At 39.9% G+C, this 25,392-nt stretch overlaps 1 protein-coding gene across 1 annotated transcript in view; it reads right to left on the reverse strand.

The window, feature by feature from the left end:
• The window catches only part of CFAP61 (cilia and flagella associated protein 61), a 226,504-nt gene that overhangs the window by 52,483 nt on the left and 148,629 nt on the right, over positions 1 to 25,392 (reverse strand). The window contains exons 22-23 of the mRNA XM_084888800.1: positions 10,074 to 10,369; positions 250 to 577 (exon numbers count right to left, since the gene is read on the reverse strand). Of these exons, the coding sequence (XP_084744926.1) occupies positions 250 to 577; positions 10,074 to 10,369 (624 nt within the window). The remainder of the gene's footprint in view (positions 1 to 249; positions 578 to 10,073; positions 10,370 to 25,392) is intronic.

Genomic DNA, 25,392 nt, shown 5'->3' on the forward strand with positions numbered 1-25,392 from the left:
TCATGCACCAGTCTGTTTAAACACAGTTATTATATAGTCTATAATAAATGCTAAAATTGCCAAGGGCCATAATGATAATAATGCTATGCCCATAATAAATGCTTAAAAAATGAGAGGGAGAGCCCTCCTCTGTTTCTGTGCAGAAAACTCTCCCCACTAAGCCTAAGAAAAAGATGGAGGACTGCCCTGAGCACAACCCAGACCCAACTGGTGGCTTCATCAGGGGGAAGAAGGTGGCTTACCACACACCTTGGATCTTGGCTCCCTTGTACATGGGAATGAGTCGGTCAAGATCAGCCGGTGGCTCGATCACAGGCTCAAGGGTTGGATCAAAGAGACAGAGCATAGCTGCTGCCAGTTGGAAGCCAACTTCTTTGGAACTGAAGTTGCTGTGAGACCACTGACTTGAGTAATATCTATTAGAGAATTTGGTGAGGGAGCCAGCAGCTCTGATGGCTATGTCGTTGGTGTGGAAGTTCGTATCAATCACAAGTCGGCCATCATAGACAAGACATGCATCATTTAATGCTTTAAATGTTTCATAATCCACATTCTTCTCACAGAAGCTAAAGAAGACCTACCAAGTGAACAATTACATTGTTACTTAGTTACCACTCTTTACCTTCCCAAGAGTTTGAACAATCAACAGGGCATTTTATTATTTGAGGAACACACAAAAAATCTAGGTCTACTAAAGTTTGTCATAATCGTGTGTGTGTGTTGTGTGTGTGTGTGTGTGTGTGTGTGAGAGAGAGAGAGAGAGAGAGAGAGAGAGAGAGAGAGAGAGAGAGAGAGAGAGACTCCTGTTTGCTATGAAGAACAAATTATGATCAACCAGTGTTACTATTTTATTTTTTTATCACTCAATCTAGATATTCTGTGGAGAGGATGCCAAATGATGAAATAGCTATCGTAAGACTCAATATTTTTTCCCAACAAAGAGGTTTACAATTCAGGGGACACCACTTTCCCCATATTCTTCTATATTTTACTAATGTTATTTATTTACTTACTTATTGTTAATCCTCACCTGAGGATATTTTTCCATTGACTTTTAGAGAGAGTGGAAGGAGGGGAAGGGACAGAGAGAGAAAGACATCCATGTGAGAGAGACACATTGATTGGTTGCCTCCCTTATGGGGCTGGGAACTGAGTTTGCAATCCAGATACATGCCCTTGATTAGAATCAAACCCACAATCCAAGGGCTGACACTCTATCCACTGAGCCAAACCAGCTAGGTCTCATTCTTCTATAGTTAAAATAACTATCTGATTCATTTGCCTCTCAGCATAACCATTATGGCTTGGCTCAGTTTTGGTTTATAAGAATCCTTTGTATCACATGAACTAATGCATCTAGGGGAAATAATGAACAACATAAATTGAACAGAAACAGATTTGGAGACAGAGAAGCAGTGATCAAACTGTCAAATCTCAGAGGGAAGGTAAGGAAGGGTGGGGGTAAGGAGGAGAGATCAACCAAAGGACTTGTGTGCATGCATATAAACCTAACCAGTGGTCATGGACAACAGGGGGTGGGCATCTGGGGAGGGGTTTGGGATGGGACTAGGGGGATGAGGACAATTATGTGATACCATAATCAATAAAGAAGTTTTTTTTAAAAAGTCCTCACACAATAAAACAATAAAAATAAAATAACTATCTCAGCCTCCATCTTTCTCTTCTTATTCATGTGTCTGACATTTAGGTCTCTCTAGATTCCTTCTTATGGTCACCTCATCTAATCTTGAGTTGTCAAATTGCCCCATCATTCCTGGCCTTTTAAACCCTTAAAGCCTGACCTACAAGATGCCCCAGAAAAGATGAGCGCTCCATCAGCCTCAGCATCTACCACATCTGTGCTCCTCCCTTGTTTCTACCCTGATATGGCACACAGTCACTGAATAAATATTTATGGAGTACCTACCAAAAGCCACAAAGCCCTCTGCATACTCCTTAGAAGTGATCGGTATACCCCTCCACTTTCTGCACAAATTTCAATGCTTTCTCATGCTCATCTGAACATCTTCTTCTAAGTTGATGTTGAATCTCATTAAAGCAGTGAAAGTTATTTGTTTTAAAGCCCTCCATTATTGTTGAAGCAGTTGAGGTAAGTTTAATCATTTTATTGTTACCTAAATATAATTTGCCACCTTATTTAAAGCATGCTAAAAATAAAAACATGATATGGATCCTCATCATATTGATGGCTGCCTCCCTGCTTTCTTCACAAGCTTGCTTTACCCACCTCATTTGCCTCATTCTGTATAAAAATAAGCTGTTTTGTACCAAAAGTAACCCTCTCTCACATCCCTTCCCTACACCCATGAATGGTACATAAATGATGAATAATCCTGTGGTAGAGATTAGTCATGCATAGCTATGTAAATTTAAATCTAAATTAATTAAAAATAAACAAACTTTAAAATCCAGACCCACAGTTGTACTGAGGCAGGATAGTTAGAAGCTAGGGAAATTCCCAGGCAAGTGAAATAGGGAAACTGAGACAAGATAATTAAATAAGAACAAAAATTGAATAAGTTGAACAACTTACCACTAGCTAGTGAATTAATAGACCTTATCTTCCCTAAACCAAGGACGAAGGAAATCAGGGGAACAAATGACAAAATCCTGATTGGAACCACACAGACCCAAGATAAGAGTAAAATAGTAGAGCAGACCAAATAATAATCCCAAACTCTTCTCAACACTCATTTTGATGCATCAGCACATTAAAACCTCACCTGGAAAGCTGATGAATATTCTACGGAAATCCTCCCCTAAGATTTTCCCTTGCAAAAGAAACATAAAAACCCTCAAGACAAAAACTCAGTATGGCCGAAACCAGTTTGGCTCAGTGGATACAGCGTCAGCCTGTGGACTGAAAGGTCCCGGGTTCGATTTCGGTCAAGGGCATGTACCTTGGTTGCGAGCACATCCCCAGTAGGGGGTGTGCAAGAGGCAGCTGATCGATGATTCTCTCTCATCGATGTTTCTAACCCTCTATCCCTCTCTCTTCCTCTCTGTTAAAAAAATCAATAAAAATATATTTTTTAAAAAAACAAAACAAAACAAAACAAAAAACTCAGTATGGGTTTGCTCTAGAGCACACTCATGCCCCTTCTCAGGCATGAAAATTTTATTTCCCCCTAACTCCCAGGGTACCCATGAGACTTGCAACCAGGGGAGCAGTGGTCAATGGCAACTCATGCTGGGCTTACCCTTGATCCTGTCTCCAAGGCCTCCTTTTCCTCTAACTTTCCAGTGAGCTAAAAGCAGCCCCTCATTGGCTCATTCCTGTCATTGTAATCTTTACTTCCCAGTGACCTAATGGCAGCCCCACCTTGGCTCACTTCTTTCCTATAAATTCCTAGAGAGCCAAAGAAGAGCATCACCTAAACTATCTCTAGTTGTTTCTTTTACCCTAAATCCTTTCTATGTTTCACTGTTCCCAGCTTTAATAAATGTACTCTCAAAATCACCTGGATTCATACTGTGAATTATTTCCTACATGAAGTCAAGAACTCACACACTACACTGAGGTAGACCCACTCTGGGCCCAGAACCTCATTGGGTAACAATAGTAGCTTATTTCAAACTAGAGGCCCAGTGCACAAAATTCATGCATGGGAGGGGAGAAGGGGGTCCCCCTCAGCCCGGCCTGCAACCTCAGGGGATGTCTGACTGCCTCGGGGGATGGGGATCGGGCCTAAACCAGCAGTTGTACATCCTTGTTGCAATATGGGCTGCTGCATGCACCAGTGACCATACTTTTCATAAAGGTGAAAGGCATCTTGCTGTTGAATGGGAAGCTACATTTTTTTGCCCTGATTATAAGAAGTAGTACATATCATGACCCTTCTGAGGCAGTAGTACCATTTTTTCCCATCTTATGGGTGGAAAAACTGAAGCAGAGAGAAGTTAATAATTGGTTTTGTCACACAGTTATGTCAGAATCAAGGCTGACCACAAAATATGCAAACTAGAGTCCATGCATGTCATCGCTGCATCATCCTGTTTTTTCAATGTTAGAGTAGCCTTGCCAGGTTTTAATTTTTAAATCTAAGAGACTAGGGTAGGGTCCCTAGGCCTGGCCAGAGATCAGGGCCAATCTGTGGGGCGACTGGCAGGCAGGGCGATTGGGGGGCCTCCCAGCTGGCACCCACCTTGGCTGGCCTCCTGCATTGAGCAACTGTACCCTGGTGGTCAGTGTGTGTCATAGCAACCGGTCATTTGCCAGTTGTTCCACTGTTGGATTGATTTGCATATTAGGGTTTATTATATAGGGTTTATTATATAGCTAAAAAGCTACAGCTGTATAGTTGCTGCTATATTGGACAATACAAATATTGACCATTTCCATCATCAAAGAAAGCTCTATTGGACAGTGCCAGACTCAGCTCCATCATATCAGTAAAGCCTTTTAGTCTCACTCAGGGAGCCAAAAGGATCTTTCTCCTTTTCTCTGTGTCTGTTCACTCAGCTCTTTAACCCTATCCCATCTCAGGCAGCTTATTTCTTTTCAATCTCTAAAATTCCTCCTGTTTTATAACTCTTACACAGTGACCAACAGAAGATATTTTTCTCTGAGTCTGTCTCTGATTCTGAATCTGTCTCCTCACTCCTCTTTTCTCTCTCCTATACTCTTTTCCCATCTATACAAAAATAGATTTCCCATCCATATAAAAATATAGAAGTGTAGCTGGGGCTTCAGTGGAGCTAAAATCATAGTCAGTGTCTAAAGTTTCCTTTCCATGTTGGAGCAGAGTCCAGCCCAGCGTCAGGCTGGCATAGTTTGTGTTCCCTGTTGCAGTCCACCAGTCCATTGTGCCTGGGGTCTGCAGGGCCACATGGCTATGGAGGAAGCACAGGTGAATGCAAGGAAGCAGGAAAAACAGAGTCCCGGGAGTCAAGAGTCAAGAGCACACGAGAGAGAACTCCTTTAGGAGATTCTGTATTCTCAATTTTTCATGGGTTTTTAGTAGTCACATCCATTATGGCCAATGATATTTGTTCCCAGGTAAGACTGATAGGCAAGTATTGTCCCTATGTTACTCCAACTTTACTGGGCATGTGTCTATTTTCCCTTTGTTGGATCCCTTTTCCCAGTGTTTTGCAGGGAATGGGATGGTGGTTCCCCAGGGAGTGCAAAGTGGCAGCTTCCTGATGAAGCTGCCCAAACGACACACCTATAATGTCTGGCTTCCCCCTTTGCTTATTTCCTATTATTAATAATCAGTCTTATTTCTCTCCTTATAATTCACACGACTTTTATTTCTTTTGAATCCTTAATCATGCTGCCTAGGACCTACAGTACAAGGGTATCCTGATTTTATTTCTTATATGAAGGAGAGAGTATTCAGTCTACCATTATTAAGTATGACACTGGCTGTGGGTTTTTTTTGTATTAGCTTCTTATTGGGTTGAGATACCTCCCATATACTTAGAGTATGGTGAATGTTTTTATCACAAAAGGTACTGGATTTTGTCAAACACCATATCTGTATCCACTTAGATGACCACATGCACATGCTTTTCTCTTTTATTATAGTAATACTAGAGGCCCAGTGCACAAATTTGTGCACTTGGGGGGTGGTCCCTCAGCCTGGCCTGTGGCCTCTCGCAGTCTGGGAGCGCTTGGAGGGGTGTTCAATTGCCATGGAGGCAGGAGAGGCTCTTGCCACCACCGCTGCACTTGCCAGCCATGAGCCTGGCTTCTGGCTGAGCAGTGCTCCCCCTATGGGAGCACACTGACCATCGGGGGGAAGCTCCTGCATTGAGCATCTGCCCCCTGGTGATCAGTGTACATCATAGTGACCAGTCATTCTGCCATTCAGTCGATTTGCATATTAGCCTTTTATTATATAGGATGGTTTATTGCATTGATTGATTTTTAGATGTTAAAATCAACTTTCCCTTCTTGTAAAAATGTAAGCCTTAAACAGAATTTCTCTAGTGAATAACCTATTTGTAAGAAGAGCTACTTGCCTGAAGGTCATGGGGAAAACAGCTAGAATTAAGATAAAATCAGAAAGGGCAGGCTTTTCACTCTGTTACACTACTTTTGCTATACTCATGAGTTTTGGTATGCTTAGTTTTTGTTTTAATTCATCTCAAAGAATTTTCTAATTTCCCTATTTATTTTTTTTCCAACCCACTGTTCTTTAGAATTATATTAATTTTTATATCTTTGTAGATGTCCCAAATAACCTTTTTTATTATCTAAATAAATTGTATTACCTTCAGAACAAAAATATAGAAAGCCATTTGATTTGAATTACAATTATATATATATATATATATATATATATATATATATATATATATATAAAACAGCAGCATCAACCTCTTGAGCCTTCAAAAGTGTTCAAAGTCCCTTCCCTATCTTCAGAGAAGTTCTACCTAAACAGTTCTTTTCCTAATTAAACATACTTTTTGTTCAATAGCACATTTAATCTACTAATTCTTGTTTTCCTGAGTTTTTAAAAATTACCAGTATTGTAATGGTATTACTTTATATTGTTTTGGTGTAGGCATTCACAATTTGGCTACTTTTGTGGTCTCATAGGAGTGTGTGGACTTGATGGAAAAGCAAATCTAACACTGTTCATGGGAACATGTGCCAGAAGTTACAGCTCTCGCCAAAACTGGTTTGGCTCAGTGGTAGAGCGTCGGTCTGCAGACTGAAAGGTCCCAGGTTCGATTCCGGTCAAGGGCATGTACATTGGTTGCGGGCACATCCCCGGTAGGGGGTGTGCAAGAGGCAGCCGGTGGATGTTTCTCTCTCATCGACGTTTCTAGCTCTCTATCTCTCTCTCCCTTCCTCCTCTCTGTAAAATATCAATAAAGTATATTAAAAAAGAAGAAGAAGAAGAAGAAGAAGAAGAAGAAGAAGAAGAAGAAGAAGAAGAAGAAGAAAAGAAGTTATAGCTCTCTCAAATACAATTCACGTGCTCCTGCAATGCCAATGGAATATTGCATATTGGATAAGATATGAAGTAAAAACATCTGGCCACACTGATGTTGTTCCAAATAAGTATTTACCTCTACTTATATTTATAATTCAGATTAGGAAGAGCAAAACTCCCCGGTTAGCAAATCGAGAGTCACCAATCAGATAAGCCTCATTCAACATGCATTCTGACAAACACTTCTTTTTAACAAAATGTACCTCAATTTAAACTAAAAAACAAACAGTTCACTCATTTCTCCCACCTCCACTCCTTGCCTCTTGTAACCACCAATCTGTTCTCTGTATCTATAAGATTGCTATATATTTTAAGATTCTACATATAAGAGAAATCATTATTTGTATTTGTATTTGTCTATCTCTGACTCACTTCCCTTAGCATAATGTTCTCAAGTTTCTTTCATGTTGTCCTAAATGGCAAGATTTCATTCTTTTTAAGGCTGAATAATATTCCATTTTGTGTGTGTATCATGATTTCTTTATCATTCATCCACTTAGGTTGTTTCTATATTTTGGATACCGCAAATAATGCTACAATAAATGTGGGGATGCATTTATCCTTTCAAGTTAGTGTTTTTATTTTCTTTAGACAAATACCCAGAACTGAAATTGCTGGGTCATAGGATAGTTCTAGTTTCAATTTTTAGAGGAGCCTCCATATAGTTTCCCATGGTGGGTGCTCCAATTTACATTCCCATCAATAGTGCACAAAAGTTCCTTTCTCCACATCCCCACCAAAACTTTTTCTTTTTTTTTCTTTTTTATAATCATCATTCTAGTAAGTGTGAAGTGATATCCCATCGTGATTTTGATTTGCATTTCCCTGATAATTAGTGATATTGAGCATCTCTTCATGTGCCTGTTGGCCACCTATATGCCTTCTTTGGAAAAATGCCTATTCAGATATTCTGTCTATTTTAAAATTAAATTGCTTGGAGATTTTTTGCTATTGAGTTATGTGAGTTCATTATCTACTTTGGATATTAGCTCATCAGACACAAGATTTGCAGTCATTTTCTTCCATTAACTGGGTTGCTATTTCACTTTTTTAAATAGTTTCCTTTGCTATGCAGAACCTTTTCAGTTTGATATAATCCCACTTGCCTATTTTTGCTTTTGCTCTTGGTGTCAGATTAAAAAAAAATGATTGCCAAGACCTAAGTTAGGGTCTGGTCAGCATGGCTCAGTGGTTAAGTGTTGACCTATGAACTGATAATTCACGGTTCGATTTCCAGTCAGAGCATATGCCTGGGTTGTGGGCTCAATTCCCAATGTGGGCATGCAGGAGGTAGCCAATTAATGATTCTCTCTCATCATTGATGTTTCTATCTCTCCTTCTCTTTTCCTCTCTGAAATCAATAAATAACATTTTTTACAAAGACCTAAGTTAAGGAAATTATCACCTTTGTTTTCTTTTAGTAGTTTTATGATTTCAGGTCTTATGTTCAAGTTTTTAATCCATTTTGAGTTAATTTTTGTGTGTGATGTAAGACAGTGGTCCATTCTTCTGCACATGGCCATTCAATTTTCCCAGTGCCATTTATTGAAGACACTGTACTTTCCCCATTATATATATTTGGCTTGTCATAAATTAATTAATTATTCATGTATAGGCTTATTTCTGGGCTCTCTATTCTGATCTATGTGTCTGTGTTTATGCAAATGCCATACTGTTTTAATTACTATAGCTTTGTAATATAGTTTTAAATCAGAGAGTGGGATGCTTCCAGCTTTCTTCTTCCTTCCCAAGAGTGCTTTGGCTGTTCAGCATCTTTTATGGTTCTATATGAATTTTAGTATTGTTTGTTCTATTTCTGTGAAAAAATACCATTGGAATTTTTTAAAATATATTTTATTGATTTTTTTACAGAGAGGAAGGGAGAGAGATAAAGAGTTAGAAACATCACCTCCTGCACGCCCCCTCCCCCCCGGGATGCTCCCATAATCAAGGCACATGCCCTTGACTGGAATCAAACCTGGGACCCTTCAGTCCACAGGCTGACGCTCTATCCACTGAGCCAAACCAGTTAGGACAATACCATTAGAATTTTGACAGAGATTGTATAGTGCTTTGGGTAGCATGGACATTTTAACAATATTAAATCATTCAATCCATGAGCATGATCTATCTTTCCATTTATTTGTGTCTTATTCCATTTTTTTAAAAATTGTCTTATAGTTTTCAATATACAGGTCTTTCACCTCCTTGATTAAATTTATTCACAGTTATTTTACTCTTTGTAATACAATTGTAAATGGGGTTGTTCTAATTTCTCTTTGTGATAGTTTGTTATTAGTGTAAATAAATGAAACAGATTTTTATGTATTTATTTTGTGACCTGCAACTTTAATTTGTTTATTAGTTCTAACAGTTTTTTAGATAGAGTCTAGAGGGTTTTCTATACATAATATCATGTCATCTGCAAACAGTGATATTTTGCTTCTTCCTTTTCAATTTGGAAACAGTTTTTTCTTTCTTGCCTAACTAGAGGCCTGGTGCATGAAACTCGTGGTGGGGGGTGGGGATGTGTATCCCACAGCCTGCACCCTCTCCAATCTGGGACCCCTCGAGCGATGTCTGACTGCCTGTTTAGGCCCAAATGCCCTCCCCTGCAAACCTGGTCTCCCCTAACTGTCCCCTGCCCTCTCCTCCCTGCTGGCTTCTGTAATCTCCTGAACTGGCAACTCTGAGGATACAGGTTGCAAGTTGAGCCATTACACTCCCCGACCCTACCATCCCCCCTCTCATTGCTTAGAACCAAGTCACCATAGTAAGAGGAAGCCCAGTCACATGACGTCGCCATTGGTCAGTGCTCTGGTCAAAACTGCAACTTAAATTCATCTAGCATCAACAGCCAAACACGGGTGAACATACCTCCTAGATGATTCCAGCCTCACCCATGGTCTGACTTCAACCACAGGAGAGACCTCCAGCGAGAACTGCCCAGCTGAGCCCCCAGGACCACTACGTTTGTTACTCAGCAATAGATAAATTAAACAAATTAGAAAGCAAACCCCCAAATCGCGACTGCAAATTCACCATCCACCCTCTTTCAGACCTCAAGTCCGGAGGCAGCGAGGGAGGTTCCCTGGACCTACTCACGGAGCACTGAAGTTTGAAAGGCTTGGTGAGCGTGGTGAAGCTGGCGCTGAGAATGGAGTCTGGGTCTTGTTCGCCATCGTTCCACTGAGCCAGGAGCGCATCCTCATAAATGGTAACCCCAGCTGCTAGCAGTGCGCTTTCCACCGCCTTTTCCACCGAATAGTTGTTGATGCAGGTGATGCTGGAAGTGGGCGGGGGCTGCACCAGGTGGATGTTGGCGCCCCTCACGCCGAGATGTAAGAGCATCTCTATTGTGGTGTAAGTGTCGATTGTATCTCCATAGACAATGACATTCCCTACAAAGGGGGGGGGGGTGCGCGCTAAGATATACAGTTAAAAACACACAACCTTATTAGTCAAATGCTAATAATGCGGAATTGCTCCCTGCAACCCTCGCTGTTTTCAGCTGCTGGAAGCCAGCGGTGTTACCTAGCAACGGCGACCAAGATAATTTAGTAAAAAATGGCACAAAACATCCCACAAAGTAGTCAAGTACTTTTAACTCAGAAGTAGGACATTCATTTATGTTCCTGCGATTTGAAAGTTGAAATTATGCTAAATGAAACTGTCTAGAATAACAACCTTTTATCTTGTTTTGTTCCCTCTTTGTCACTTACTAAGGGGGAAATTACTAAAGTTTTCAATATATACAAGTTCTTCCTAAGATAAAAAGGACAATGGTTAAAAAAAAAAATATCATGTACATGATGGTATGAATATTTTAATATTTAAATGTTGAAACTTGATTTTGAAGAGATATTTTTCTCTCTCTCTCTTTTTTTTTTGAGAACTAAAGACTAAAATATTCTGCTTTTCAATAGATGATTTTTATAAAGATTCAAATTCTGATTTTTTAATTTACTGTGCCAAGACCCAGCAAAAGTGACCAAAGGGTATTGTTTTGGTAAGTGAAAAGAAAATCATAACTTTGGAAGATTTCCCTTGTGTAAGAACATTGTGATGCAAGATTGAGATGTCCTACTCATGTCATCAGTTGTAAGATCAAAGATACTACTAAATGAGTGAAATGTATTTATGCTACTTCCATGCTATTTTTGACACTGAATTGGCATTTTTTACCTTTTCACAAAGAAAGAAACTGCTATAGACTCGGTTTTCAGGCAAGCGGTGACAATTTACCCCAAATGATAGATTCATTGAATCAAACCTTCCCCCCTTTACAAAATGATATGAAAAAGAATTTTACGAAGCAAAATAAATGGCAAGTGTATTTATTCAATTAGGTTGACTAAATTATGCAAAAAAAAAATCTATTTCAATCCAAAATGGAAATAAAGGTGTAATGGCTCGTCTAATTTGCTTAGAAAAAAAGGAATTAGAATAACTTTCAGATGACTTCTCTGAGGATAACAGTGTTGAGAAAGTTCTCCCAGACTCCCTGTTGTTCAAATTGGGAACAGCAAGAGGGCACTGAAGCCAGAGGCAGGGTCCTTCCTTCTTGCCTTCACTAGGAAGCTCCAATTTTGTGGCTAGTCCCTCTTCTAACGCAACAGTCACCGGTGAGCTGCATTCTCCTTGGCTGAAAGTGCCAGTGTTTTTGCTGAAATTACGGAGGCTCCCGCCTGCTGTGAAACCTGAATCCGGTGTCTGGCACAATGAAGAGCCAGCCTGCCAGGAAAGCCAAAACTTGAACCTCGAGCTGTCAAATGTTTGAGGTCTCATTCCCTTTTAAAACATGCACGCCAAAACAAGGTTCATATTCAGTGAAACGAGGTTAAGTGGTTAGGCCCTCAATAACTCGGAGTTTAATATTTTCCCAATCTCCTTCATGTTACCTTGTAGTAACTATACCGTGAGTTGAGCTTCTTCATTATAGACTCATGGAAGCCCAGGCAGATTCATTGTTGCTGGGGTTTAGAAAGCTGTACTGTCTGCCCACAGATTGTAAGCAGCTGGAGAGGATGATAATACTTTTCAATTCAAAAGGTAATACATTTTACAAAACCTCTAAGGTTTAAGTTAGATGTATATTTATAGCCTAACTTCTAAATATTTTTGTCTCACGTTAAGTTTAATTTCAAACAATCCCCACTCCAAATATGAAACTTTGATTATCATCACGGTCAGCTATTGTCACAATAATGCTGCGTAACAAACTATCCCCAGAACTCAATGTCAAATGACAACAAGCTGTTGTAGGTTGGCTCACACATCAGTGGGGTGGCTGATGTCAGCTGATCTGACTCAAATTTGTGGCTGGGGTCAGGTGTGCAACATGTCTTTCACCTTCAATGGACAGTCAGATACCTGAGGCACATTCTGTTTATGGAGAAATGCAGGAGTACCAGAGGGCAAGGGCAACTGCTCAAGCACTTTTCAAGCCTCCTCTTACATTACATCCTCTAACGGTCTGTTTATCAAAGTGAGTCACATGGCCGTGCCCATGGTCAAGAAGGCTGCAAGTACACTCTGCCTGAAGTAAGAAAGGGAAGGTTTGGACAACAGTCCAAACCATTAGTCATATTGGGCATATATTAAATAAACTTGAGGCCTGGTGCACAAAATTCGTGCACTGAAGGGGAATACCTCAGCCCAGCTTGCACCCTCTCCAATCTGTGACCCCTTGGGGGATGTCTGACTGCCAGTTTAGGGCTGATCACACAGGGATTGGGCCTAAACTGGCAGTCGGAACTCCCTCTCACAATCTGGAACTGCAGGCTCCTAACTGCTTGCCTGCATGCCTGCCTGATTGCCCCTAACTGCTTCTGCCTGCCAGCCTGCTCACTCCCTAAATGCTCCCCTGACAGACTGATTGACACCTAACTGCTTCCCTGCTGGCCCAATTGCCTCCAACTGCCCTCCCCTGCAGGGCTGTTTGCCACCAACTGCCTTCCCCTGCCAGCTTGATTACCCCAATTGTGGAAGCCATCTTGTGATTATATGGGGCAGCCATCTTGTGACAACGTGGGGGTGGGTGGTCGGTCATCTTGTGATGACATGGGGGCAGCCATTTGTGATGGCATGAGGGCACGAGGGACACCTAGGCTTTTATTAGCATAGATGACTGTATGATCCAATTAAAAAGTGTTTTTCATTTAAACGTGTTTAAACGCTTACTTATATTTCTCTTACCAGGTGTACCAGTTACTAATGTGGATTTTATAATCAAAGAAAACACGATAATTTCTAGAGAAACATCAAAAGTGCTTTATTCAAAGTGATGTCCATCACTAGCTACACATTTCCCCCATCATTCAGGTAATTTGAGGATAACGTCCCAATAAAACTTTTCTTGTTTTGAGGCAAACCATTCAGAGACCTAATTTTCCACTTCTTTGTATGTTTTGAAGTGCTGCACAGAAAGTACATGTGCCATCAATTGGAACAAGTGGCAATCTGAAGGAGCAAGGTCTGGTGAAAATGGCGGGTGGGTTAATACTTCCCAGGCAAGATCTTTTATTGTGTCTTTAACTGGCTTTGAAGTGTGTGATGGTGCATTATCGTGAAGCAAAATTACCTTGTCCTGTCTTCTGGCACATTCTGGTTGTTTCACAATCAAAGCGTGTTTCAAATTGATTATTTGTTGTTGGTAGTGATCAGTATTAACAGTTTCACCTGGTTTTAGAAGCTCATAATATACCACACTTTCTTGATTCCACCAAATGCAGAACATTGTCTTCTTTCCGAAGTGATTTGGCCTTATAATCAATGTTGACTGTTGACCTGGATCAACCCATGATTCTGGGTGTTTGGTATTCTCAAAATAAATCTACCTTTCATTACAGCCACAATTCAATGCAAAAAAAGACTTTTTTTTCGTGCCAATGAAGAAACATTTTACTGATGACTTTTTGGTTTTCCATTTGTCTTTTGTTCAGTAGATGTGGCATCCATTTTTCTTCCTTTAAAATCTTTCCCACTGCTTGTAAATGCTTAGAAATATAAATAAGCATATAATCTTTTCCATCAGAAATTGTTGGCTGAGCAACGTTTAATCTTTCTGCAAGTTGTTTTTGAGTTTGACACATGTCATCATCCAATAATGCTTGTAATTGTTGGTCTTCAAACTTTTTTGGTTGACCTGGATGTTCTTTGTCTTTCACATAGAAACCATCACTTTAAAGTGTTCACAAGTATCTTGAGATGGAGCATGTTCACCATAAGCTTCCTGAAGTATATGATAACTTTCAGCAGCACTTTTCTTCAAAATAATGAATTAAAACTTCCCATAAATGTTCTTTTTTAGCACAAAATTCGACATTTTTAAGCATAAAAATATCTATGATGTTAACCCCTTCAGAAAATTTGACATATAAAGTTTTGAAGCTTGCTGTCAATACAACAAAAAAGCATACATATCAAATCCCGTATATATAAACATATGTATAACTTCATCTATTGAAAAACATCCATATTATTAACCGATACACCTGGTATTCCCTATAAAATATAGTAGAATCTCATTGTAATTTGTTACTAAATAAAAACATGTCATATCCCTCCACAAGGATGACAAGACCCTATGTAACAAAATCAGCCCATTACTCTTTGCCATTGATCTCTTGCCTTTTAAAGGGGATTATTTTTTCCATTATCTTTGTGTACTTGTGAGTTCTTTCTACATCACTTTTATTTTGTAAAGAATTTTTAGATTCCTATTTATCTCATAACTCCTACGTTCCAGGCACAGAGCATAGCACTTTTATACACAATCCATTATAATTATTATTACTAGTATTATTATCACCACCAATAACAATATTTAAAGCTGTTAACAATAATATTGTTATTTTTTTTTAATTATCTTTATTGTTGAACCTATTACACATGTGCCCTTCGCCCCTCTCCCCCCAGCCCTCCACCCTGCCTTCCCAGGCCTTCACCACACTATTGTCTATGTCCGAAGGCAATGCATATCTAGAATAATAAAAGTGTAATATGCTAATAAGACCGGATAGCCAAACGACCTTCCGGACGTCATTCTGGGTAAAGCTGCGGTGACAGGGGCTAAGGCAGAGGCGGTTAGGGATGTTGAGGCAGGCAGGCGAGTGATTAGGAGTGATCAGGCAGGGATGCCCAGTGGTTAGGGGCAATCAGGCAGGCAGACAGAGGCAGTTAAGAGTGATTAGGCATGCAGGCAGAGGAGTTAGGAGTGATGAGGCAGGTAGGCAGAGTGGTTAGCGGTGATCAGGCAGGCACACAGGTGAGAGGTTAGGAGCCAGCAGTCCTGGATTACGAGAGTGATGTCCAACTGCCAGTTTAGGCCCAATCCTGAAAGGGCTGGGATGGGCCTAAATCCACGGTTGGACATCCCCTTAGTGATCCCGGATTGTGAGAGGGTGCAGGCCAGGCTGAGGAACCTCACAGCCGTGCACGAATTTCTTGCTCTGGGACTCTAGTCTATATATATAAAAGCATAAGTGACCATTACTACCAGACTACTGGACAATTGGACGACCAGCCAGTAGCTATGATGCACATTGACCGCCAGGGCACAAATACTTAATGCAGGAGCTGCCTCTGGGTGGTCAGTGTGCTCCCACAGCCAACCTCCCATGGCTGGCCAACCTCCTGCAGTCCCTCCCCCTGGTTGGCCAACCTCCTATGGTCCCTCCTCCTGGCTGGCTGGTTCCAAGATCCCTGATTGGGACTGGGTGAGACAGCCCTGATTGGCCCCAATCACCAGCCAGGCCAAGGGACCCCACCCTTGCATGAATTTATGCACTGGGCCTCTAGTATGCATATAAGTTCCCCTGTTCATCTCTCCAACCCCTGCCTTCCCTCTGAGATTCATCAGTCTGAATAACATAGTTGCATTTTGGAACAAATAAACCTAGGCATAGAAATATGATTACTTCTATTTATTGAAGTAATTTTACTAGTATGGATGGGGTAGACGTAGCATTTTTTTAAAAAACCTTTTTTAAAAAAATCCTCACCAGTGGATATTTGTAGGTACTCACATAATTAGTATATATACTACATTATATATGTGTAGGATATATACTACACTATATATATATATTTCAATATATATATATATTTGTAGGTACTCACATAATTAGTATATATACTACATTATATATGTATAGGATATATACTACTATATATATATATATATATATATATATATATATATATATATAAATCCTCACCAGTGGATATTTGTAGGGACTCACATAATTAGTATATATACTACATTATATATGTGTAGGATATATACTACACTATATATATATACTACATTATATGTGTGTAGGATATATACTACACTATATATATATATATATATATATATATATATATATATATATTTAAGTTTTCTGCATATATGGAAGAAATAGAGTGGGAAAGCTGAGAATTTCCCCTGAATGTGAGTTTTATGCTAAAAAATCTGGTCACTGTCTTCTTTGCTGCTCAGTATATTTAGTGGCTAAGAAACCAGTTTTGCATTTGATCTGATAGGTGACAGAGATAAAAATGGTGGGCTGCCCTACTTTGAAACAGCAAATGATAACTGATGATTAGAACACTCTTGGTGAATTTTCAATAAAGGATAATGGAATATAACTGTGGCAGTTTTGTGAAAGGCCAATCTTTGTTCCTCCTTTTAGGGAATAAATTATGCATCACTAAGATTACAGATCTGAAACAGGAAGCAGAGGGCAGGGAGGCACCAATAAAAAGACGACTGTGTGAAAGCTCCTCAGATTGAAGTTGCAAGAAAGAACTCTGGGTCGCTCTCTCCCTGCTAACCTGCAGCGGCCTCAGAGAAGAAATATGCAAGGATGCCTCCAAGAGAAAAGAGGGGCTTCCATGCCAACAGCCCAGCTGGGGGAGAAGAGAGGGAAGGCAATGATTTGGATCACTCTATTAGAAAGAAGCACGAAGGCTTGCTATTTAAAATGTTGGCATAAAGGTAAAGGTGACCTTTTTGCTTTTTGATACATACTCTTTGAAGGTATAAATGAATACACTAGCAATTCTGGTTGTGACCACCAGAATAGGGCAATCACACTTTAACACTTCCACTACCATAATGCACCCCAGATTTAGGAGACAATTTGTCTTAATTGGGGGGGTCGTGGAGGGGAGAGGATGTCAGTTTTATTACCCTGGTTCTCAGGAGGTAAGTAACAGTTTCAGGAGCTCAAAGCTCACTAATATTTAAAGTTAGCATGGCTTTACAGAAATAAAATGCTAAAGTGATCTCCTTATTAAGTTTAAAAAAATAAAATATAGTGTTAATATTTTTAGTCACAGATTTGCCCTAAGAGTAATAGAACAACCTTTTAAACAAATTATTTTCAGTAGATGCTAAAAAGGAATTTTATTATTTTGAAATGACTGCTTTAATTTTAACCACCTGGAGCAGTGGTGGGCAAAATCATTAGTCAACAGAGCCAAATATCAACAGTATGACTATTGAAATTTCTTTTGAGAGCCAAATTTTTAAACTTAAACTTCTAATGCCACTTCTTCAAAATAGATTCCCCCAGGCCGTGGTATTTTGTGGAAGAGCCACACTCAAGGGGCCAAAAACCGCATGCGGCTCACGAGCTGCAGTTTGCTGACCAGGGACCTGTAGAATACCAGGCTTTGCTGCCATTTCATCATCATGCTCAATACATCATGACTTGAAAAGAAGAAAATGGAAGGCTGTCTAGATCTAGTTGCCTAGTTGTCTGAATCACATCCCAACAGTTTAAGGATAGCCCTGACTGGGTAGCTCAGTTAGTTAGAGCTTCTGTCCCGACATACCAAGGTTGTGGGTTTGGCCCACGGTCAGGACACAGACAAGAAGAAATGAATGTGTTAATAAGTGGAACAACAAATTGCTGTCTCTGTGTTTGTCTTTCTCTCTCCCCTCCTCCTCTCTTTCTCTAAAAAATAAATAAAAAGGTTATTCAAGCTTTATGCACACTGATATAAATATGAATTTTTCTTCACAGTTATTACATTTTTAAGGCTAGATAAAAGACCTTTTTTCATTTCAAAAGAGACACAGAATTATTAATATACACCCTCATTCATCCTCAGAACAGGCCTATGAGGTAAATTTTCTTATATTCTCAAGAAAGCATTGAAAGATTAAGTAACCAGTTTCAGGTCACACAGCAAGTAGATGGTTCAGCAGGTCTCAGACCTGCCAAGTCTGACTTCAGAACTGGTGCTGGTACCACTATACTATATTAGCAGATGAATATGTAATATATTCTAATATATATATATATATATATATATATATATATATATATATATTATACATTACATATGTAATAATTCATATTTGGATATCACTGGAATTCTATCTGTATAACTTTACCAAATAACTAGATAATGAAAGAATTTTAAATAGATATTATAGAATATTCACAAATTGTGAAATAAATACTCTCTTAAAAAACATATCATGGTCCGGTCAATATGGTAGCATAGATAAATGAGGAACTTATATCTTCCCACAACCATATCAAAATTACAACTAAACAATAAAACAAGCATCATTCAAAACCACCTGAAATTTGCCTGAATGCAAGTGCTACAACTAGGGATTTAAAGAAGAAGCCACATCGAGATTGGTAAGAGGGGCAGAGACATAGAACAGGTCATGGATAAAAATTGGGAAGGATATGTTGGCTGTGGTTGTCTCCCTCACCAAGGAGTCCAGCCCCACAACAGGCCCCCAAGCTCAGGGCTCAAGAGCTGGGAAGAGAAGTTCTCATAACTTCTGGATGTAAAAACCACATGGGATGCAGTTAAAATAGGAGGGTTGCTGGAGTCCCAGACAGTTTCTCTTGAGAGCCTGCACATGGACTTGCTCTGACTCACTCTTTCTGAGCTCCAGCACTGGGGCAGCAGCTCAAAAGGCACCAGGGACATACAGGAGGAACAGTAGTGTCTGGCATCAGGGTGAGAGCTGGGGGTGGGCAGCCTTCTCCCAGACAGAAGTGCTGGCAGAGGTTACTGTTCCTTCGATGAGATATTTCCACACAGCACTGACAAGGGGGCAACATGGCTTAGTCTCCATAAACTTGGCTATCACTGTTTGCTCCAAACTGGTAATTCTCTGAGACCCTCCCCCACCCAACTTATGGGCCCACCCAAGCTGCTGACAGTATCTTTTCCATATAAATGCCTGTCTTGGCTCATGCCCACCCTTTCCTAAAATCTCTCAAACAAGCAGCATTTGGCCTCAGCCTACCCCATACCTCTCACTAAGTGACTCCAGGCCTGGCACTACCAGCAGCTGGCTTTGGCTTGCACTTGGCCTCTCCTGGTCACCTCCAAACCCAGCACAAGTGACAGCCAGCTGCAAATTGCCTGGTAGCTCATGCCAAGTGGCCCCGAGCAGAAGATAGGTGGTGGCTGATCTTGGTCTGCACCTCCAGGGAGGCCCAGAGCCAGAAAACCTGGTGAACAACTTCAGACCATGTCAAAGCATCAGCCAACCACCTCCACAAGCCACACACTGAAGGGGTGAACAATGGGCATCGGAGCCCTGCTGAGGTTAACCCTGCTCTGTGTAGAGGGCTGGTGCAGAGCTGATCCTCCACAGTGGCTCAGGGGAATAGAGAGGCTGTGCCACTGGACCCTATAAGACGCCTACTCTAGCAAGCCCAGAAGATGTAGCACCTCTACCTAATACATAGAAACAAACACAGGAAGGCTGCCAAAATGATGAGACAAAGAAACACGTCCCAAATAAAATAAGAGAATTCCAGAAAAAGAACTAAACAAAACAGAGGCAAGCAATCTATAAGATGTAGGTTTAAAAACACTGATTATAAGACTGCTCAATGAGCTTAATGAGAACTTCAATAACATTAAAAAAAATTACACATAAACTTCAAAAGGAACCAGTCAGAAATGAAGGATACACTAACTGAAATAAAAAATAATTTACAGAGAATAAACAGTACAGTAGAGGAAGCCAAGAATCAAATCAGTGACTTGAAATATAAGGAAGCAAAACAAACAAACAAACAAACAAACAAAAAACTAAACCAAACCAAAACAAAACAAAACAATCAGAACAGAAAAAATAAAAAGAATTTTTTAAAAATGAAGATATTAAGGATCCTCTGGGACAACTTTAAGTGTACCATCATTCATGCAAGTTAGGGTGCTATAAGAAGGGAGAAAGCAAGAAATTGAAAACCTATTTGAAAATATAATGACAGAAAACTTCCCTAACTTAGTAAACAAAACAGACATATAAGTCCAGGAAGCACAACATCCCAAACAAAATGAATCCAAGGAGGCCCACACTGAGCCGCATCATAATTAAAATGTAAAGAGTTAAAGACAAAGAGAGAAATCTTAAAAGCAGCAAGAGAAAAGCAATTAGTTGCCTACAAGGGAGCACCCATATGAATGTTAGATGATTTCTCAACAGAAACTTCACAGGCTAGAAGGGTTTGGCAGGAAATATTCAAAGTGATAGAAAGCAAGAACCTACAACCAAGATTACTCAGCAAAGCTATCATAATCAAAGGGCATATAAAGAGCTTCCTAGACAAAAAAAAAAAAAAAAAAAAAAAAAAAAAAAAGCTTAGGGAATTCATTGCTATCAAAAAAGTATCACATGAAATGTTAAAGGGTCTTCTTTCAAAAATATTTGTAAAAACTAAAAAATATGAACATTAAAATGGCAATAAATACACATCTCTCAACAATAAATCTAAAAAATAAATAAAGAAATAAGCAGAACAGAAACAGACTGATAGATACAGAGCATGTTTTGATGGTTGCCAGATGGAAAGGGGATGCAGAAAATGGGTGAAAAGGTGAAGGGATTAAGAAGTACAAATTGGTTGTTACAGTATAGTCATGGGGATATAAATTATAGCATAGAAAATATAGTCAATAATATTTTAATAACTAAGTATGGTGTCAGATGGGTATTAGATTTATGAGGATGATTACTTGATAAGTTATATAAATGTTTAATCAGTGGAGTGTACATCTGAAACTAATATAATATTGTATGTCAACTATAATTGAAAAATAAAAAAATGATTTAAATAAAAACAAACATATTATGTTCAGGAATAGACCAGAGAATTTTATTTTTTATTTTTATAAGTCAATAAGATTTCTATAACCCAAACCTGACCTGTCCCATTTTGCTCTGCCAAATAAGAAGGGAAGAATATATTAGTTATAACATTAAAAGGGCTTTGTGCAGTGATTCATGCACTGGAATTTTAATGTTATACTTTTCCTACAAACATGCTTTTTAATAAGACAGTACACTGTATTTAGCTAAAGATGAAAATAACTGATCGACTTCATGCCATCAAGGCAATTATTTTAACTTTACTTTTATTCTACTTTTCATTTTCATGGAAAGTACAGAGGTAATAACAGATAAATTTCAATTAGTTGCTAGTAATGCAGTAAGTTGTTATAATGTACTAAAGGCTCAATGCATGAAATTCGTGCAAGAGCAGGCCTTCCCTCCCCCAGCTGCCGGCACCAGCTTCCCTCTGGCACCCGGGACCCGGGCTTCCCTCACAGCCCAGGCTCTGTCCAGAAGGTCGCCCGGTCTAATTAGCATATTACCCTTTTATTATTATAGATTAGGTTGCTGGGTTCTATCTGAACACCCCCCACATCCCTGACTTTCCATGGCTGAGCCCTCCAGGTTTGGTTTGGTTTGCAGTTGAAAGCAGCGTTTGAGCCCATGCCATCAGCCATTCTCCCGATGCTGGAGCAGTTCTATAGGTTAGCATACTTGACATCTGTAAACCCATCCAACTCTAGAGCCCAGAAAACCACTTCCTTCACACTGGACTCACTCCATCACAGAACCACGGTTTCTTCTCTGGAAGCAGAGGAAGGAGTGATAAAACAGCTACTGGGAGGAGAGTGGTGTGATGGGGTGGTATCTATGTAGTTTCAATGAACAGAAATTCAAAGGAGAGGCAGCCTCCTCCTAGCAACCTCCATTGTTTTTGCTCCCAGCGTCCACCTCTCCTCCTAGAACCACCCCTCCACTGATCTCAGCAAACAAGGCCCTCTCTTCAAGTCCCTGTGCTTCAGCAACGTAAGGCCTGGCATTTTCCAGGATTCTGGTGCGATTCCTGGATGGATATCTCATTACAGCCAATGAGATACAAGAGATATTTTCCCTCAGCCTCTTAAGGGAAGAGCCCTATCCTCAGCAACTTCCCATCAACCCAGCCCTGAACAATTGAGAAGGGAACCGTAGCCATCAGGAGAAAAAGCCAACTCTCATGATAAACACCCATATTCTTCCTGGGTTTATTAAGGTGACATGAAAAGGAAGCAAGAACTGGCAGGTGGAGGGATGGTAATGAATACAGAACACAGCTAGACTTCCTATTTCTAGCTTCAAATACCATCATCCCATGACTGACTTGGAATGCACAGCAACCCCATTTCCAACTCGCTATTGTGGTCTTCAGCTCATATTCTCTCTCTCTCTCTCTCTCTCTCTCTCTCTCTCTCTCTCTCTCTCTCTCTCTCTCTCTCTTGGATGGATGCTACAAACAGAAGGTGCATCTTCCAAAATTGCTGTTTTGTGCACTGACTTTCCCCCTTCACAAGTTCCCCAACCCCTAAAAAGGAGCCAGTTAAACCTGCACTTGGCTGGACCCTGCGATCCTCCACTCACTCCTTCACCTTCATCTCCCTCTGCTGCCCTTCTAGGGTCTGCCCAGTCCAAGTTGTTGGGCCATTGTCTTCTGTACACAAATAAAACTCCCCCATTTCTCTCTATTGGCTCTTCCTGCCCTTCTTTATGGCTGAGCTCAAAACTTCTTTTCTCAGGAAACCTTGCCCAAACTTCCTGGTCTCCATGGCTATCATCTTGGCTAGGTGCCTCTCCATGACCAGACTGGCACCTGCTGTGCCCAGATCCCCATCTTTTGTACAGAGACTGTGTCCTGGGCTGTGCTGTCACCAGGACAGCAGGAGCTGAGACTTTCCATTCTGGGGAAACTTCGGTGTAGCCATAACTACATCACATGCGATATTAGTAACAGTGATGCTAATAACAGCCTGTGTTATTGAACCCTCACCCTGTTCTGAGTTGGACATGTTATGTCTTATTTATCTCATTTATCTCACAACAACCCATATGAGGAACATATTATCCAGAATGGGACTAATTAAATTCAAGTCTGAATACGACTCTAATTATGGAAAAGCTACACAGAGAAAGAGCTCCCTTAAGGCAGGAGGTTAACAGTTTCCTTTCTAACTTTTCTCACTTGGGAAGTGATTTGAAAAGGGCCACTGCACAGAGTTGAATTAAGTTGGTCAGGCCAGATATCTCAGATGCCTCCCAGATCTTGAGGCTGGCATCTAAGCAATAAGAGCACCTTCCTGGGAGGTGCTTTGGGAATGTCATAAAAATAGCCTACATTTAAGACCAAAAACAAACAAACAACAACAACAAAAAACCACTCTAATGTTTACATCCTTCTTATCCAGGCTGTTTGGTGGACAGAAGCAGGCACTCAGAGGGGTTTTATGCAGTGGTTGATTGGAGACATACTAAAATCTTACCAAAACATTTCTCAGGTGGCACCAGAGTATCAACCATTTGTGACAATTAGTCAACAGAATAGCACTGGTGATCTTTGCCGATCTAAGAACCAAGAGGACCAAAAAGAAGGCATCCAAAGGACAGCACAGTGATTTGGGATTTCTAAAGACTCTGCCACATACAGTCAACCTTAAAAACTCGCATTGCCAGTTTCAAAGCCCTCTTCCTTGTTAAAATATTCCTTAGTCCTAATATGCCTAACAGCCAACAGTTTGGAGTTAAAACCCTGCATGATAATAGGATTAGGCACGCTCCCAAGACATGCTTTTGTGTTTTCTGGAAGTTTAAGGTACATTTTGACATCTGGACTAGATGAAATGGTAATGTTTTGTCACAAACTGTGTGGATAAAAGCAGACTTCTGCAAACTATGTCTTATCACCTACTTTTGTAAATAAAGTTTTATTGGAACACAGCCATGCCCATTCATTGACATATTGGTTATACTGCTGTCTTGCTACAATGGCAGAGTTGAGTCATTGGGACAGAGACCATATGGCCTGCATAGGCCATCATATTTACAATCTGGGCCTTATAATAAAAGTCAGCTGACCCCAGATTAGAGAATTTTCTAGGTCTAAGTAGGTCATCGGGCAGTGATTAAAGAATGACTAAACTGTTGAAACAGGTTTAAACACATACAAATGTAAAACTGTAAATAATACAAAATATGAAAATAACAAGTTTTAAGCCTGGTCCCCAGTATATATCTATATATTCTAACTCTTTCCAAAAGTTCCAGATCCAACTGGTTTTACAGGTGATTTCTGTTCAACTTTTAGGTTACAAGAAATATGAAGGAAAATATGAAAAACTTCCCAAAAAACATTTTGTGGGACTAGTAAACACTTGATTCTAGAAACTTTGCAAGTAAAGCATAAAAGAGAAAAGTACAGGCCAATCTCACTTATGAATTTAGGTGCAAATAGCCTATAAAGTATTAGTGCATTGAATCCAGCAATGTACTGATCTCATCTAATACTGATTTTTTTATTTTTAATGTAATAAACTAATAATTTTTAATGTAGGAAATGCAGTAACTTGACAAAATTCAACAAGCACCTAAATCTCCCACCAAAAATCAGAAGAAGCTAGATTTAATGTGGCAATTATATTAACTAATATAATTACATTTAAATATATATTAAATACATTTATATATTAAATTTTACATATTGCTCCCTACATTCTGGGCATTCAGTGATTTTTACATTCCTGAACTGAATCCAAGGTCTGGGTTAGAATCTCAACTCTCCTTGGGTGGTTTTATTAACCCAACCAAGTCAATGGCCAGGCTGGCACTTTTGGTAAAATAAAGGGGCTGCACTGTGTTCTCTCTGCAGATTGCCAGGGTTCATTACAGGACAAATAGGTAGCCAGCCCTGTTCCAGTTGTTTTATCAGTCAAGCAATTTTAATTTAATCCAAGCTATAGAGAGGATGACGCTTGAACAGACACTTTTGAATGGCAGAGGCATGTGTACAAATGCTTCCTGCTCTCATTTTGATTCAAAGAGTGGCATGCAGCTTGAGGTTGTGTGCTTGTGGGAAGGCCTGTGCGGCAAGAGAACAATGGGCGGTGAGAAGGAGAAAGAGCCCTTCCGATGCAGACCCTCCTTTTCCTTCCCCGATCTTTTCAGCTTCACAAAAGGAGACATATTTTCCATATAATTGCTAAACATGTTTGCTTATTAAATTATTCTTTAATTAGTTAATGATTTTAGCCATGCTTTGCTCTTTGGATATTCATTTTGTATAATAAAATAATTACAGATAATTAA

The sequence above is a fragment of the Pipistrellus hanaki genome, assembly GCF_964339955.1.
Source record: "Pipistrellus hanaki genome assembly, chromosome: 6".
Taxonomy (NCBI): Eukaryota; Metazoa; Chordata; class Mammalia; order Chiroptera; family Vespertilionidae; genus Pipistrellus; species Pipistrellus hanaki.